Raw genomic sequence first — 19,028 nt, 5'->3', positions numbered from 1 at the left:
TGAGAAAAATTGTCAAATGAAGTTTAAAAGGATTAAAATGTGAGTAAAGAAAAGAAGATTGGTGTGGACGACAGAAAAAACAGAGAGCCAACATACAGATTATTATTAGGGACCATGAAAAAGAGAAAGAAGACGTGAAACAGAAAAAAGTATTTGAAAGTCATATTAAGAGAATACTTTGCTAACATATAAGAAGACTTGAATTTTCAGATCAAAAGGGGCTTACTTTGTTTCAAGAACATTAATAGATTAAGCGAGAGCTAAATCTTGATGAAGTTACTGAAAATCAAGGATTAAGAAACACATTCAGGCAAAAGAAGCAGGTCTCAACAAAGGACAATAAATTGGAGTGTCAGATTTATTTTCAGTTAAATTAGAAGCCTACAGACAATGGCACTATATGCCCAGGAATGGGATTGATGGATCACCTAGTGGCTTTAAGTTTTTTAAAAAACCTCCATACCGTTTTCTATAGTGACTGTACCAATTTACATTCCAACCAACAGAGCAAGAGGGTTCCCTTTCCTCCACACCCTCTCCAGCATTTATTATTTGTAGACTTTTTGATGATAGCCTTCTGACCAGTAGGAGGTGATATCTCCTTGTGGCTCTGATGTGCATTTCTCTAATAATTAGCAATGCTGAGCATCTTTTTATGTGCTTGTTGGCCATCGTGGAGAAATGTCTATTTAGGTCTTCTGCCCATTTTTTGATTGGACTGTTCTTTTTTGCTATTGAGTTATATGAGCTGCTTGTATATTTTGGATATTAAGCTCTTGTCAGAAGATAAAAACTCTAATTTGAAAAAAATCCATGCACTCCAATGTTCATAGCAGCACTATTTACAACAGCCAAAACATGGAAGCAGACTAAATGTCCTTCAACAGATGAATGGATAAAGAAGATGTGGTATATATATATATATATATATATATATATATATATATACATATACACAATGGAATACCACTCAGCCCTAAAAAGAATGAAATATTGCCATTTGCAGCAATGTGGATGGACCTAGAGAATATCATACTAATTGAAGTATGTCGGAGAAAGACAAATATTATATGATATCACTTAAATGTGGAATCCAAAAAATAATACAAATGAATCTAAATACAAAACAGAAACAGACTTACAGGCACAGAAAACAAACTTATGGTTATCAAAGGGGAAAGAGAGGGAGAGAGGGATAAATTAGGAGTATGAGATTAACAGACACAAACTACTGTACATAAAATAAATAAGCAACAAGGATTTACTGTGTAGCACAGGGAACTATATTCATCTTGTAATAACCTATAATGGAAGATAATCTGAAAAAATACATATAACTGAATCACTTTGCTGTATCACCTGAAACTAACACGATATTGTAAATCAACTACCCTTCAATAAAAAAAGACAAAGACATTATACACAGATTTGAGGAGGAAGGGCCATATACACATTTCCCATGCTTTAATAGGATTTTAATGAAGATTTGGGAGGCCAAGGGAAGTAGTACACACAGTAAGCATCTCACTTTCACCTCCCTTTTTCACCTCACTTTTCCTACCTCCTTCTCTTCATCTTAAGCCACACAAATTCTCCTCTTTGCCTTTGATGGATAAAATCAGCAAATATCTTTTGTAACCCAGCATGCTCCTGGGGTCACAGCCCTATCCCAAGCAGCTTATCAAAGCACTTCTAAAAATCAAAATAAATAGAACATTCTCCTCTAAAGGAAAAAAAACCAAAACAAAAAATCTTCAATTAATGAATATTTTCAGTCATTCAGAAAATTTTTCTCCCATGTGAAAACATATACCATTTCTTTCAGATTATGTTCCCATGGGAAACATGGTTTGAGAACATAAGTATATACAATAACTATTTAATAACTATTATGTTAACTAAATACCTCTAGTAGCTATGACTGGGTAAATTAATTTCAATTCCAAGATACCCGCACTGATTTTTCAATGCTTCTTGCAAATAAATAATGAAACACTTTTAGAAGATACAAGAATCTGTTTTGCATTAGTTAAACCTTTAGTCTGCCAATGATAGAATTTGTATTAAATGATGTTATGAATAAAGGATATTTTAAGCTACCACTAAGAAATCTTTATATGTCAGCCACTGTGCTGTATGCTTTAGATGTATCATTTTATGTACCCTCATAATAACTCTCATTATGTGGTCATACTAGAAAAGAAAATAAAGATGTATAAAGAGATGTCTGTGCCTGAGGTCCAGCAGCTATTAGTGGGGAAGTTAAAATCAAACCCCACTTGTTCTGACTCTATACTCTTACTCTTCGTTACAATGCTATACTATCTCTTAGAGGTGTTTTGAAAATCCTTTTCTAACTGTTGATAAAATTAAAAATTTTAAGGTGGAGTTAATGTATTTGATTAGAATTGGCATAAAATTTTATATAAACTTCTCTTATTGGAAATGTAGAAAATTGAATAACATAAATATTCTCCAGAACACCTAAAAATGATGGATAAAACATAACCAACACTATTTTAAATGCATATCTAAGCTCCTCAAAAAATCAGTAAAACATCAAGGAGTCCAAAATGAAGAATATCTTTATCCACTGACAAAGGGACATGAAAAGGAAGCATGTCTGTTTCATCCTTGGCTCAGTATGTGAAAAAATTCTTCTTTGATCATTTTTAATCATAGGCTTCCCTCACCCAGATATGCAGCTTGAAATTATTCTACCTGCAAGGTATGGGAATACTAGAGGCAAAAAGTGAATATGAAACGTGGTCCTTCGCTGATGAAATCCCTACGGTAACTGGAAGAATAAAATGAAAATTCTCTCTGGAGAGAAACTCCCTCAATTAAGGCCACACAGGCTTTTACAAAAAATTAAACTCTGCCAAACATGAGTTTATAACCACATTAAAATCACAAAGGACACAATGAGTGAGAAGTAGCAGAAAGAATGAATAGTGTTCTGGATTTGACTCATACTGGCTTGTGAAAACTTATTGTTAAGTGTTCAGGAATTTTGAGAGTCAGTTGTTTAAACCATTGGCAGCCTGAAATTTACCATAGGCGAGTATTTACACCAGAATCATTGGGAAACCCTATAAATGATCAGAGATATTTTTAAACCACCACACCAGAATGGCATAACCAGATCATGAGTTATGAGACCTTGAAATTATTGAATACAAATATTTGCAATAGGTATTTTATAATTATTAAAGATATATGATAAGGGATGAAAACACAAGAAATGGAAAAGCTAGTAAAAAGAAATAGACAAATTTATAAAAGAACCAAGTAGAATGTTTAAAAAAACTACCATCACTAAAATGAAAGAATGGTGAACTGGAAGACAGAACTGATGAAAATTACACAGAATATAGCATAAAAAGATAATGATACAGGAAATGTTAGAAAGGATAAAGAGATATGGAAGATAAATGCACTAGTCTAATATATGTCTAACAGGTGGTCTGGAGGGAGGAAGAGGCAATGAGGAGGGAAGCAATATTTGAAGAATACTGGGATGGTTTTGATGCTCCCAGAATTTATAAAAGACATTAATTCTCAGATTTAGAAATCGCAATGATTTCCAAGTAGAACAAATAAAACTAAATTTATAACTAGTTATGTTACAATGAAATTGAAGAACCAAGTATAAAAAACATTTTCTACAAATACAGAGAAAATATTACCTCAAAGAAACAAATATTAGATATACAGGAGAATTCTCGGAAAAATGATACAAGCTGGAAGACAGTAGACTGACACTGTTAAGGTGTAGAGGGAAAAAAAAGTCAACCCCAAATTTTATAACCAGCAAAATTATTACTCAAAAATAAAACTGAAATAAAGATATTTTCTGTGGAAAAAATGACTTTAACAAATTCCCACAGAAGAAATAAAAAGTTTATTTCAAAAATAAAGAAACTGAATGAAGCACTGAGCTAGGAAAAAAAATCAAGCAAATAGTTAAACATGTACGTAAATCTATTAGACTGAATAAAATAATAATGAGTATTATTTCTAGATCATGTTCTGAAATGAGTGCTGTTTACTTTGCCATGGCCTCTCTTTCTGCTATTTTTTTTTATTTCTGGCAAAAATGTTTTCTATTGAATGGAGACATAAAGTGCTCATGAGATAATGCTGGACCTGTTGCAGAGAAGCAAAAGAAGAATATTATGTTGGATACTGAAGTGTAAGTTTTATGGCAGCCAGAAAGATTTCTGAGAATCAAATGGGGAAATAGAGGGTAAAGCTCAGCAGACAATTAAGTAATAGTGCAAATCCTTTGACATTATGAGAATCATAATAAGCATCACTGTAGTTAGGGTGAATTTACAGGCAACTATCCCAACATTAGGTTATGTCTAGATACATGTTGTTACTTTGGATTAGCAAAAGGATGATGTTGCTGATATCAGTTCACTGGGACTATGCTCTCACAACCCCTTACAGCACTGACTTAGCTTGCTTTCCCTTTTTCAGAATCTAATTCTAGTTCCCATATCAAAATACTTCAAAAAATACTAGAGAATAGGAGCTATAAATTTAAAATAGGTACTTGCCAATAAATATATTAGACTTGTTTTTAAAAGAGTAAACACCTCCATCTTTCAAACAAATCAGACTGCAAATGGAAGGGAATCTTTGTACCCTTCAATCCTGACTTTTTCTGTGTCTAGAGAATAGTAGATACTGATAGATACAATTGAACAGTTCAGGCTGGCAGCCATAAAAGTAGTCTCTGAAAACTCCCATAAAACTTTAAGCAAAGAAGTGAGAATAAATACTCTAAGGAATATCCTTATCAAGTGCGTATGGGATGGCGTTTAGGGTGAACAATCAGACAGTGACCAAAATACATTATTTAGCTGCAGGTTTCAATGCAGTAAAGTGGGGGAGCAGTGTGAGAGATACTGTCTCTGGCGGGTGCTGATGCAAACACGAGGGGTTGGGTGGAAAAGGAGGTGCTCATAAGAGGAAGACAAGGAGAGTTCTAAAGAGATAGGTGGCAGGCATCACCCACAGCAATTCCTTCATTAGAGAAGGCAGATTTCATTTTTTATAGTAATTAAAGGCAGAGAGTAGGCACCTATACTGCCAGAAAAGGTGGTGTTAAGTGTCCCAAATTCAAGAATTTTGGAATTCTTCAGAAAAGAAATTGAGACTTTGTTGGCTTCAAGTGTAGGAGGAGGAAAAAGAAAAAGAAAAGAAACCCAACTTTACCACACAACCTGTACTCTGCAGCCCAGAAAGTCATTATCTTTGCCCAGAGAATGAGGTCAATCTAGGTGTAGGAGGAGGTAAGAGAGAAACTGCTTTCTAACATAACCTTTTAAAATTTGAGGATAAGACTCTCTACCAACAAAACAAAACAAAACAAAAACAAACCTATAAAAATAGTCTCCAGCTTTAAAAAAAATCAGCAAATATAACTATGCATTTAATCACTGCTTTATGTAGAAAGCTACTTAGTTTTGAAAGAGATAATTATTTTATAATAGTTTAGCATTTTTACCACAAATGCAAAATACAGAGCTGTATTCATTCCAGAAAAACATTTTTCTGAGTCATTACACAAAATGTTTTCTAAAGGAAAGAAGTTAGAAGCAGAACACCTAAATTAGAAGATATATTACCATCCTTTAGAGTGAACTATCTTTCCTACTCAGTACTGTACAGCAATGAACAAAATGCAAAAGTTCACTGTGACCTGGTGAAGGTAAGGGAAGTGAGTCATTAAAAACAAGAATCATACGCAACTAAGAGAACCAAATAACTCAAACATATTTCTCATAATCAGAACATAGCTGCTGAAGCAAATAAGAACGATCTGCAAATCTATGTCATGACATGTCAAAAACATTAATATTTCTGATCTCTGATATTCTACCATAAGATTATTAACTCTTTTAAAAGTTTTTCAATGTTCTCTCTCTTTTTTTAATGAGATAAAATAGACATATAACATTACATTAGTTTTAGACGTACCACATGATGATTCATTATTTGTGGAACTATTTTTTTTTGTGATGAGAACTTTTAAGATCTGTTCTCTTAGAATCTTTCAAATATACAATACAGTATTATTAGCTATAGTCACCAAGCTGTACATTACATATCCATAACTTATTTATTTCATAACTGGAAGTTTGTACCTTTTGGCCATTTTCATTCATTTCACCCTCCCCCATCCCCTGCCTCTGGCATCAAACAATTTGTCCTCTGTACCTTTGAGCTCATTTTTTTTTAGGGTCCACATATAAGTGAGATTATACAGTATTTGTCTTTCTCTGTCTGACTTATTTCACTTAGAATAATGCCCTTAAGTCCCATCCCATCCATGTTGCCAAAAATGGTAAGATTCCACTTTTTTATTGTTGAATAATGTTCCATTGTATATATATAATATACACCACATATTCTTTATCCATTCACCCACCAGTGGACACTTTAGGTTGTTTCCATGTTGTAGCTATTGTAAATAATGTTGCAATGAAAAGGCAACTACCTGAATGGGAGAAAATATTTGCAAATCATGTATCCAATTAAAAAATAGGTAGAGGATCTGAATAGGCATTTTTCCAAAGAAGACATACAGATGGCCATGTAAAGGTACTCAACATCACTAATATCAGAGAAATGAAAATCAAAACCGCAATGAGATATCTCCTCGCACCTGTCAGGACGGCTATCATCAAAAAGACATGAAATAACAAGTGTTGGTAAGGATATGGAGAAAAGGGAACCTTCATGCACTGTTGGTGGGAATGTAAATTGGTGCAGCCACTGTGGAAAACAGTATGAAGGTGTTCAAATAAACTAAAGTAGAACTACCATATTATCCAGCAATGCCACTTCTGGGTATTTACCTGAAGAAAATAAAAATACTTACTCGAAAAGATATATGCACTCCTATGTTCATTGCAGCATTATTTACAATAGTCAATGTTCTGTTTCATCTTTTTTTATTCAAATGGACTCTATTAGAAATGAGAAACCTAAGAAAAGTGACAAACATGAAGAAGGAAAGAAAAAAGAAGGAAAGATGGAAGGAAACAAGGGAGGAAGAGAACATGGGCTCTACTTTCAGTAGTGTATAGGCAATTATTACTTCGGTGAAACTCTTCTAATTATTGAAGAATTGAACCTTAAGCAACTCTTATCGTCTTTTAAAATAAGTTGTAATTCTCAGTAGACCACAAGTACACTCCCCCTTACTCCAGAAACTTATTACAGGACTAGCAATTAGAATCTAATCCAATAAATTGACTACCTTCTTCCTGGTTTCCATGAGTTGGGTTACTGACTTCCAAACTCTTACCACTGACTATCCCAGGAAGAACAACATCTGGACTGCAACATATCAGGGTGTGCTGCCAGCTTCTTTCTAATAAACCTCTGTGCAAACCTACTTATGAAATAATGAAATGCACCACTATGCTATTTCTCAGTGTGTGATGCTGACCACAGGATTGTAAAGATTATCTGATGGAAAAAAAAGAGGCAAAGAGTTTTGATATATAGCTAATTCCCAGGGGTAAGAACTCATGGTTTTAAGTGTTAGATACCATTATGAATAAACCTTTTAAGCATCACTTTAAAAGACCAATTTAGAGGGCCAAAAAAAGCCAACAATTTGGAAGAAGTGTAACTTAAGGAGACTTATTCTACCAGGTATCAATATGTAGCTTGATACCTGTAATGTTTCAGAGTGTGTGGTAGTGGTGCAGGTATATACAATGGAACAGAACAGAGAAGCCAGGAAGAAAAGCAAAGACATACGGAAATTAGATATATAACGGAAATGGATTAAAAATTCCAGTGGAATTTGTAATTGGAGTACTGTCAGAAAAATATTACAATTACTTTTTATATTTTTAGTAAGGAAATAAAAAGAAATTAAGCACCACTAATATATAATATAATTTGATAGTAGCACATATGTATAATTTACTTATAAATAGACCTGAGTTGGGGGTGAAGGCTGAGAACATTTTTACTTCTACAGGAGTACACTATCAAAAACATATTGAAGACCATGTGTCAATAATTGTGCTCTGGCACCTGGTTATCCATATAGAAAATAAGGTTTTATTCTTGCCTCCCTACCTAAGAAGATACTTGTAGGTAGGTTAAGGACATGAGTGTGAAAAACAGACTTATAAGGTTTTAGATGATTTTTAGTAGATTATCTGTACAATTTCAGGGTTAAGAGATATAAAGGGAGAATACTGACACGTGATTATATAAAAATTAGAAAAAAGACATCATAAATAAGGCAAAAATTTAAGACATAGATTGCAAAGGACTAGTAGAGAGTATAGAGGTAAGTTGTATGGATCAATAAGAAAAAAGACAAACAATCCAGTTGAAAAATGGCCAATAAATATGAACAGCTAATTCATGGAACAGGAAATATAAATGGCCAATAAAGATAGCAATATTTGCCTTCACCACTAATCCAGGACACAAAAATTAAACTGAAATTGGATACCAATTTTATGACCATCGAATTAGAAAAATTTTAAAGTCTGAAAATACCAAGTACAGGTAAGGATGCATAATAACAAGAACTCTCAAACACTGGTGGAAGCAAAGACTCTAGAGGGTAATTTGGTGATTAGGTAACATTTAGTAAGTTTGAAGGTACATAATATCTTAGTGAACCAGACTTAATTCCTTTCTAGATATACAGCCCTAGAGAACTTCTCAAATATATGCATAAAGATACAGGTACAAGAATGTTTATTGCTGCATACTTTATAATTATGAAAAATTAGAAATAAATATCCATTAACAGAAGAAAGTGAAAAGCACCATGGAATGTTTGTAAAATGAAGTATCATAGAGAAGTTAAAATGTAACCCTAGCTACATGTACAAATATGAACAAATCTCAAAAACACAACATGGAGTGAAAAAGCAAATTGAAGAAGTACATGTACAGTGTAATGCCATGTATATAAAGTTTAGAAATACTCAATACTGTACTGTATTACTCAAGAATTCATATACAAGAATTATGAGTATGAACACGTTGAGCAATAATTCAGCATATTGGTTATCTGTGAATAAGAAATGAACTTAATGGGTTTAGGGAAGGACAAATCAGAAGTTTCAAAATGCCTGTAATGTCTTATTCCTTATAAAATACAACAAAAATGAAGAAAATATGAAAAATGATCTGATATTAAAAACTGAGTGATGGACACATAGGTGTTTATTCATTTAATATTTTGGTAGGCTTGATATATTCCACAATTAAATAATACAGCAAGTGTTTATTTTATGGGGAGTCACTAAAAAAAATCTCTTACAGGACAATCATTAAAACTGTTATATGAATAGGTATTTTTGTCTTAGGATAGATTTCCAATTATATTATTTTTACTGTATATGAATTCAAGAAGTGCTACATATCAAACATTTTAGATAAAATGCTGATGAACTCTGGAAAATGATTAGCTGACTTAAAAAATGGCTCTACTGGAGCAAAGGTCCTGCTGCCAAAGGTTTGTGAAATTAGTTGGAATAAAGTTGTTTATAAAATGTGAGAGTAGAAAAGCAATACCTCTAAATCAATAGATTTTTGTATGTAATTTAAATATTTGTATTTAACTAGAATAATAAATGAAATATTATATAAGTAAACACTTGATTATTTCAGCTACATTCCCAGAAGTTTACGTATTCATTTTGGTCAGGACACATCTGCATCTTCTAATTGGAAAAATGGGGGACTTGCCCTGTGGTCCAGATAGCCTGGGACAGTGTCAGTTTACATCTGTTATGCCAGTTTAATTATTCCTATGCTCCATTTTATTCTCAGCTGTATCCTGATTTGAATGATAACTTTTATGGTCACCAGCAATAAAAGGTAGCTTACTGATTGAAATAAATTATGCAAGGGGAGAAAAATCCATAAGATTTCAGGAGAACTGAGACACAGGATAGTAAGAGAACCTTGCGAACGTGATGGGAACACAAGAAAATTAAGGACAATATGCTCATATTTCTGCCTATTTCTCTTTCTAATCTCTGAGGCTGGGGCTGAAGTCAATTACAACAGCTCTGTGGTCTTGCTGCTGACCCTGCTCTGATGCCACTTTGGACTATGTCCCTGGAATGGACATCCTCCCCTTTCATCCCAGTTCTGAGTCTTCTCTGAAGTTCTCTTCTCCTTGTTACTCTATTTCTTACTGAGCATCTGTCTTGTTGATGGCTAGAACCCAAGTTTCTCTTCTGAACAAACCCAAGTTTCTCAGTGGCTGGGTGTCTCATCATTTTTACTTTGGTCCATCTTAAATCACTTTTCCATTATAATAGTAAGACCATTAAAATAAATGCAATCACAGAATGGAAGACTGCTTCAAGGGCTAGCACCCTTCCTCAAAGTGAAAAACACTACATTAGACCATATCCCCTTTGCCTCTTCCAAACACTCTTTCTTGTGTCCTGGAAATGACTACAGTTGGACTTCATGTTCAAGAATGTATAGATACCTGTACTTCAAATGACTTCAAAATAAAAGCCACAAATCTTTAGTGAGCACTTCTTAAACAGTACAGTAAAAGTACTTTGGTGGTAAAACACCAAAATGAAATTCCTGCTTGCAAACAACTCAATCTTGGATTAGGAGAAAATCCTTGAATGGGATACCAGTAAACAGTTATAAAGCAATGAGGTGAGTACTATAACAAGGGTATACAAGAAGCTATGGGAAGACAGTGAATTCTTGGTGCCTCATGTGGGCTGGGGTAGGGTGGCTGGGTCTCATGACTTCCACTTTGGTCAACCTTACATTGCAAGGGTAGGAATGCTGAAGTAAGTACAATCAGGGCAAGGTCCAATCCAGGCCGGCTCAAGGGCTTTCAGCCTCCCCAGATATGAAAAGCCCTACTTTGAACTGTGTCCCCACAAAACCCCTGCCCCTGCACTGACTGGGGTGATGGGAAGATTTCAAAAATTGTGACACTTGAACTTAATATGAAGGATATGTAACAGTTCACAAGGAGTGAAAGGAGAATGGTGCAGGAAAAAGTCAAATGTGTGCAAAGACCGGTGAAAGTTGGTGACTGGAGTGTCGGGTTCCCCAAGGATTGGTGGGAGTAGGGCTTAGAAAAAGAGAGAGCAGTTGCTAGGTGATGAAAGGGCCCATGTGCTGCATTTAGAAATCTGGGCTTTATCCCATGGATGGTCCACAGACGGTTTATTAGAAAGATCACTGGTTCCACTGCATACAGAATAGAGTTCAAACTCCAGATCCCAGCTGGCCCAAGATAGCTTTCAAGCTTCATTTCTTGCTGTTCCCAGTAAACAGGTGACTTCCAGAAAAATCATCACTGGAATGCATCGTTTTTCATTGTAAATACCTTTCTCCTTTTCCACTTATAAAGTTTCTATTCACTCTTTGAAAGCCTCCTCTCTGAAGCTTTTGCCAACTCCCTCAGATAGAATTAATTCATTCTTTTGCTCTACTTGCATAGTCATGTTTGGAACTTCTCTTAAATCACCTACTGTTCTGTTTGATAATTATTTTATTACTGATTAGACTGTATCGTGTTCACAGGCAGCAAAGACAGAACTAAGCAGGGTGCTTAACACAGTGGGCATTCAAAACATATTGGTCTCATACACTCCTTCTCAGAAGGTAACACATACCATTTACGGTACATGATCTGTGTTAGGTGGTATACTGAATATATATTTAAATAGTTATGAATTTTTAAAACCTGTGTTAGGAAAATTATAACTACAACATCCAACTCAGGATTTCAGAGGCATTATTGCTTTAGGAAATGACTAAATAAAATGAAAATATTAATCAGAGTAAAGGGCTCAGGAGTGATTCTCCCCCCTGATACTCCCCATTAACTGACCCTGCTTAATACATTTCACAGCACTTATCATCATTTGACATATATATTTATTGCTCCTCCCCCCAGAGTGTAAGCTCCATGAAGACAGGGATTTGGTCCATTTTGTTTGCTGCTAACACTGCCAGAACTTAAAATAGTACCCGGTAAGTGTGAGTGTGCAATATCTAGTTACTTAAAGAAAATGGGGGAGGGAAATAGAAAGGGAGGGGTTGATAGAGAGAGGAAGGGATGGAGATTAATGTACTTAACCAATTCATGGAGTCAGTTTTTGAGCTGGAAGGGACTTCATTGTTCTCATTCTATAGACAAAGAGACTGATGCTCAGAAAGGGTTGGTGACTTACTCAAGACCGCAAAGGCAGTGAGTAGCAGAGCCTAAACTCCAACCATGTCACTTAATGAGAGGTTGGTGAACATCCCATAACATCTTCTTATAGGCAATATAGACAAATGGCGGTTTACTACTTCTCTATAACAAACTTCAACATGCTGGAAATCCACAGCATTAATGAGATGGTATTGATTGCCTCATCCAGACACCAATAATCAAGACAGAAATAAGAAAACTAGGATTTTCTGACCCACCATCTTATAATGTAAATATCAGACAGTATGTTATTGATGAAAACATCATCATTACCTCCAAGAACCATGCCAGCCTGACAGCACTTTCTAAGGCGACATGCTGGGCAGTTTTTTCTGCGGATTTTATCAACAATGCAGTCGTTTCTTCCAGCACATAAGTAGTTATGCTGCCCTAAAAAACAAAAAAGTAAAAATTATTTTTATAATATCTAAAGACCACTGGAAAGTTTATGCAGTGACAACTGAAAAAGAGGAGAGGTGCACATTAGCAAGTGCATGACTGTCTCAGCCAGCCTCTTGCTTGCATAGCTGAATACTGGTAATGCTCCAAACTTGCTCAATACTTTACCCATGGCTTCAGGAGCCTAAATGAGGGGAAATACAGCTTAGAAACCAATTCTAGGACTCCTTTAAAAATATTTTGTAAAAAAATTCTGTGCATCTTACTAATGGCATCAGCATCAGAATGCTCTTAGATCATTGTTATTTAAAGATTAGCTATATGTGGCTGATAAGCATTGGTGTGTTAAGATAGGCAAGTTCTAGTAAAATCTTTTCTTTTTGACATATAAACCTTCAAGAAAACAGATACAGACAATTAAAGAAGTCTCTGTAATAGGCTTTTTATAAAACATATGTGTTTAATTCTTAAAATCCTGGAGCTAGCTCACTCTTAAAGGATCTCATGAATTTGAAGAGCATGTAAAACAAAATGTCATTAACTGTACTGACTTTATTGTCTGGTTTATTTTGGCAACAAATTAGAAAACAGGATAATAGAAACAATGACAAAGGGAGAAAAATTTAAAACAATGAGAAGAATTCAATTAAGAAGAGGAGAGAAGAATTCCAAAAAAATAAGGGTAAAACGTGATCCTGGGGTCATTTTGTGTAGGGGAAACCACTTATACCCTTCAAAAAGTCTGGAATAAGAATTTAATATTCAACGATGATGATTATTTAAACCAAAAATATGTTATATTTAATAAGGCATGGAGCAATCTAACTTACTTAAACAAAAATGAAAAAAATTTTTCAGCTTAAACATGTAAATATTTATTAACTAGAAAATTTACTGCTTTGGCACTTCTTATTTTCCAATAAATTCCTATGAAACAGACTGTGAGACTTTTAACATCACCAGCATACTTAAAAATAAAAAATAATTTTAAAAATTATGGAATTTTCCTATAGTATTTTATATTAGTCGACATTAAAATCAGATCCACTCTTTTGGCCAAAGTTTGTAGTACAGGAACACAGAGGTACCTTAAATGTGTGCTTAACTGAGCAGGGAAAAGGTTATGCTCCAATGGCGAATGGCAAAAAGGCCATGTCTATGGGATAGCTAATAACAAAGTGGTTCTTGACCTGGGGCATTTTTGGATAAGAACAGACAGACTTTTCTTAAAAATGTATTCCTCCACAAACTTATATTCACGTACTCTCACATACTAGTGTTCATTCTCTCGTTTAGGAGTCCTGGGCATTGAGCTTTCCTCCTAATAAAGGGCAGTTATGAAGCTTCACATCCATGCCCACTAGATGAGCAGAATGTACTGCATGCTACTTTCTGATCTAACTATGGTTTAATTTTTTTCCACAAGTTATATTTGCAGGCTGCAGGAGTGAGTGTGGAAGTAAAAGTGTGTGTAAGTTTATCTATCTATTTACCTATTGATCTATCATCATTTATCTAGACTCTACACTGATTTCTCACAAGAAGAGAGAACAGACAATAGAAAGCAAGATTTTCCGTGCTATTCAGAGAACAAACTTAAACAAACAGTGTCAGAGATGTAATTGTTGTTTGAAGGGAGGCTGTTCTACTCTCTGCTCCTCTGTCGTGAATATCCAGAAAAAAAATCCTGAACCATAAGCAGCTGCAATGCTGCTGAGTTTTCTCATTTCTGTTTCTTAAATGATTTACAACAGCAACCCTTTCAGTGTTTCAGAGAAAGAGTCCCCATTAGAGGGCACTCAGTCTGTTCCTGAAACCATTCCTTCCCACCTGCTTTCAAATCTTCATCATCCACTTCCCCCTTTCTCTCCTAAAATCTTTATTCTCTCCCCCTCCAATGATGTCCTCCTTTCTCCTCAAGTTTTTCCATTTCAAAAATTCCAGCATCAAGGAAAAAAAAAACTGTCTCACTCTAAAGTCTCCTTGACTTCATCCCTTTCTTTGTCATCTAAGTTGCTGAAAAAGTCATCTATATTTGCAGTCTTCATTCAATTTCCTTTACTCCTCAGCATACTGTAATTTGGCTTATACGTTCACTGTTCTTATAAAGTGGAGTAACGTTGTCAAAGCTTTCTTCATTCCTAAATACAGTGAATTCTTCCTTGACTTTCTGTACAATTTGCCGTGGGTGATTTCTCTCCACACCTGTCCCCCATTTTATTTGAAGCATGTCTCTTCTGACTTTTCATCTTCTTTCCAACAGTTCAGTTTAAGTTCCCACTGGCGATCCCTCTTCCTTTGCCTATTCCTTATACGTTGTATTCCACTGTACACACTAGGTGGGGAGTCTCATCATCTCTGCATGGCTCCAAAATCTCATCCTGAGCTCTGACCTTCCAACTACCTCTCTGTAGGTACCTCAAACTTAAAATATATGAAAAAGAATTCAGTGATTATCTGGGCAAATCGTTCATTTCATAAATTGTATCATCAGAGAAATTTTGTAACAAATTAAGGAAATTCAAAACAGAAAATCATCTACAATCCCATTATCATGCAACTATTTTCATTTTTGTGTTTTCTTCCAGTCTGTCTATACAGACCTAGAAGGTATTTAACATCTATTTGTTAACATTTGTTAAGTAAATATATATACACTTTTACAAAATCCTCATTAATTCAACAAATATTTATTGAGTGTTTATTGAGTATGTCCCAACACTGTTTTTTGAATAATCCCTTTTCCCCACTTAATTGAAATTCCATCTTAACTGCTGATACTGCAGTGCTGAAGAGCAGTTACTGAAGTCAGATTATTTGTTCAAAGCTCATATATGAAACCTACAATCTGTAAGATAATAATAACAACAACAACAGACAATTACTAAGCACTTACTATGTGCTAGGCACTGTTACAAGCTATTTGCATATATTAACTCATTTAATCATCACAGCAACCTTGGGAGGTATTATTACTCCCATTTTATAAAATTAACTGAGGCACAGATAAGTTAAGTAACATGCTTAAGGTCACACAACTAGACATTTTAGCTTAATTAACCCAAGAGGTTGTATAGGAAGTTAAGGGTATGAACTTTGGAGCAATACTGCTTAAGTTCGAAATTCAACCTCACTACTTATTAGCTGGGTGACCTATGGCAAGTGAAAGGAAGATAATGTTAGTAACTTGGGCCACATTTAAGGACTGAATGAGCTCATGTAAGAGCTTAGAATAGTCTGGTATATAGCAAGTACTTAATGTCTACTACAATTATGATTATTATCACATCCTTAAATGCCAAATACAGGTAGATCTGTTCTAGATATGACCCAAGAATTTTGTACCTAGCCAAGTTATTCGCTTTTAAAGGCAATTGAAAGACATTCTCAAATATGCGTAAAATCAGGAAAGAAGGCCCTGATATACTACTGTTCCTAAAGAGATTCCTAAAGATGTAACCTAGCCAACAATAGATGAGTTACAACAGAGAATGCATGAGAGAAGAAGTCTGGTGTGAAAGGATTGATAACAAGTTCTAAATAAATTGAAATATATATTTAAGTATAAATAAAGAAATTATAGTTACCAAATAGAATGCGATCCTTATAACTCTTGGGGGCAAAAACGATAAGCATTTCAAGATTTGATGTTTGATGGGAAGGAATATCTCTGGTAATTAAAGCTACCGGCATGAAGTCACTACCTTGAGGAATTGGCATGACTCATATCAACATAGATTCATATAAAGAATGGAATAACAACGAAATCTGGAAGCTCAGTCCACTCTAAGCTATGGTTATGTTTAACACTAATTTTGGGCTGTCAAAACTGCAAAGCAGCTACAGCATCATGCAAGCAAATATAGGGGGTATAGTTAGAGGTTAATCTTCTCTAAGAGATCTTTTGGCATAAGAAATGTTGCAGCCAGCCAATCCCAACTAGAGATGACTAAAATAAGCTGGCATGGGGCCCAGGCCTGCCTCCTAGCACAACACTTGGCCTGGACTCAGAGCCACCAAGAAGGCAAGGGATGTAGAAAGGACCACTCCATCACATGCGTCAGTCCACCAAGTACCTGGCTGTATATGCAGATGAAGAAAGTTCACACCTAAAAGCACTGGCTCTGTTACAACATTATCTGGGAAGTCTGCAAAATACTAAACTCTGGTGGGTGCAAATCCAACATAATGTCTGTTGCTATCGCTTTTCTTCAGACAGTAGTCCCAAATTTATATCCTGGCTTCGAAAACCACATCCACGTCCAGATCCACTTGCTGATTTCTCGTAAGTCACGGATTGATGGTTCAAATTGCATATTGCTGCTGCTCCAGAGTCCAACATAACATTGTCGCTATACAATGAGTCTATAAAAAGTCACTCCATTAAACCACTCTATGCATTCTGCTTTCTAATGTCCTTGCTGTCTACCCACACCATCACCCTCAGGAGTTACAAGACGTTCAGGAGTATTTATAAGCTATGGGTCACCACAAACAGAAAGAGGGGCATAATGATCAACAATAGGAGAGTTTACCCAAATAAGAGATACTATCTACAGCTCCCTCTTAATATATACAGCATTTGCCCCTGTTGAAAACCAGAGAACTATTACCTGAAGTCTGTAATAGAGCACTATTTTTTCTTGCTCCTTGGAAAACCTCTTACCTCCTTTATGGTGGGAAAAGTGAAAGGTGAGTACTAACTATTATGTCTTTTCTTTTTAATTCCTTACTCTCTTATTTTCTTTATGCTCCAGTTGTACTACATTGTACAATATCATTGTATTTCCCCAAACTCTCTAATGTCTCTATGACTCTCCTCCCTTTTCCAAATTTATCTGCTTGGCAAACTCTTACTCATCTTTCAATTCTGGTCTTAACTGACTGATCCTAGAAAGGTGTGGATTTTCTTCTGTTGTGCAACTGCACATTCCATATCTTCCTCTTATAAATGCTGTGTGCCTGTTTCCCCTACACTCTGTGAGAGTAGAAACTAGGTCTTTAGATCCCTGTGTCTAGTAAGAGTTTCATAAATGTTTGTCAACTACATGTAAACCTAATTATATGCATTATTTCGCCAACAGTCATAAATATATTTATAATCAACAATATAAGGTCTATAATAATATTTCACTTATTGTCATAAAAATTACTTGCTCCAGATTTTTACTTACCACCTTTCAACTTTTATTTTTATTACAGAATGCCTTTTATTTCAGTAAATTCCTTGCCTTTTTATACCAGTAAACCATAAGTTACATGTAGAGCCTTTAACAAGCTTATTTTTAATATCTATCTTCGCAAAAACATAAATATTTTAAACTATCTCTGAAAAACGTATGTTTAACAATGTAAAATAGGGATTATTGAATGGTTATATCTATATACTGTTTCTAATTGGTCTCTATATTTAACATTTTAATATAACTCCAAGTGTTACTATTATTTAAAAAATCATATTCTGTGAAAATAAAAGCACTATTAAAATGTGATTAGCACTATTAAAATATGATCATTTTATTTGTCTAGTGATGTACAAAAATTTTAGATACAGGACAAATAAAATTCCATTTTAATTGAAATGAATCTCTTTATTATAAGCTAGAAAGAGATTTACCTTTAAAATAAGAAATCTATAGTATTTGTGTTGCCTCTCTGAGCACAAGTGAACACATTTCAATTTAGTTTGAGAAAAGTCACAATGTTTCATGGCTTTTTATGAAAAGGAGAGGGAAATATGTAGCAAAATGACAGGAGAAATGAGTATATGTTCAACAGATAAAGGAGCAAAGAAGAAAAAGTATGATATAACCCACCAAAATTTGGGCTTGAGGTAATATAAGCTAGTGCAAACGGGAACACTCTTTCCACCACAAATACACAAATAGTGGATAAACTATGGTAGAAGCATGTTGTCAAATTGCAGTCAAGGAAGAGCAAAGGAAGGAAGAAAGGAAGGAAGGGAGGGAGGGAGGGAGGAAGGAAGGAAGGAAGAAAGGGAATTTCATAAGTCAGAAAAAAGAAAGATATGAAAGCCAGAGGGGTAAACTTGAGTGAACTTTGCAGTAATGCAAAAACATTTCAGATGCAGATCTAGGACCTAGGAGCCAAGAGCTGGGGTTTGAAGCCCACGAGGGTTTGGGATATGTGACATCAGGCTTAATGGGAGAAAGGGGCAGGAACTGAAGTTTGCACAAAATGGAGATTCTCAAAAGGCTGCCTTATTCATGAAAATCGTGCTCAAAAACACTACCAAGAATATTTTTTAAATATTTTTTAAAGAATATTTCATCGAAGCCAGGAATCTGTCCAAAGCTTTGAGTTGGGAGAGGAGTTATTATCCACGACTAAAAACAACAAACAAACAAACAAACAAACAAAT

General features: G+C 34.9%; 1 protein-coding gene across 2 annotated transcripts in view; it reads right to left on the bottom strand.

Annotated features, from left to right (window-relative positions):
• The window catches only part of PGR (progesterone receptor), a 99,871-nt gene that overhangs the window by 50,588 nt on the left and 30,255 nt on the right, over positions 1-19,028 (bottom strand). For both annotated transcript variants that reach the window (XM_068555141.1, XM_068555142.1), the window contains exon 3: positions 12,521-12,637. In XM_068555141.1, the coding sequence (XP_068411242.1) occupies positions 12,521-12,637 (117 nt within the window). The remainder of the gene's footprint in view (positions 1-12,520; positions 12,638-19,028) is intronic.

This window comes from Eschrichtius robustus, chromosome 11 (genome assembly GCF_028021215.1).
Source record: "Eschrichtius robustus isolate mEscRob2 chromosome 11, mEscRob2.pri, whole genome shotgun sequence".
Classification (NCBI taxonomy): Eukaryota; Metazoa; Chordata; class Mammalia; order Artiodactyla; family Eschrichtiidae; genus Eschrichtius; species Eschrichtius robustus.
This window is presented reverse-complemented; position numbering and strand designations above follow the sequence as displayed.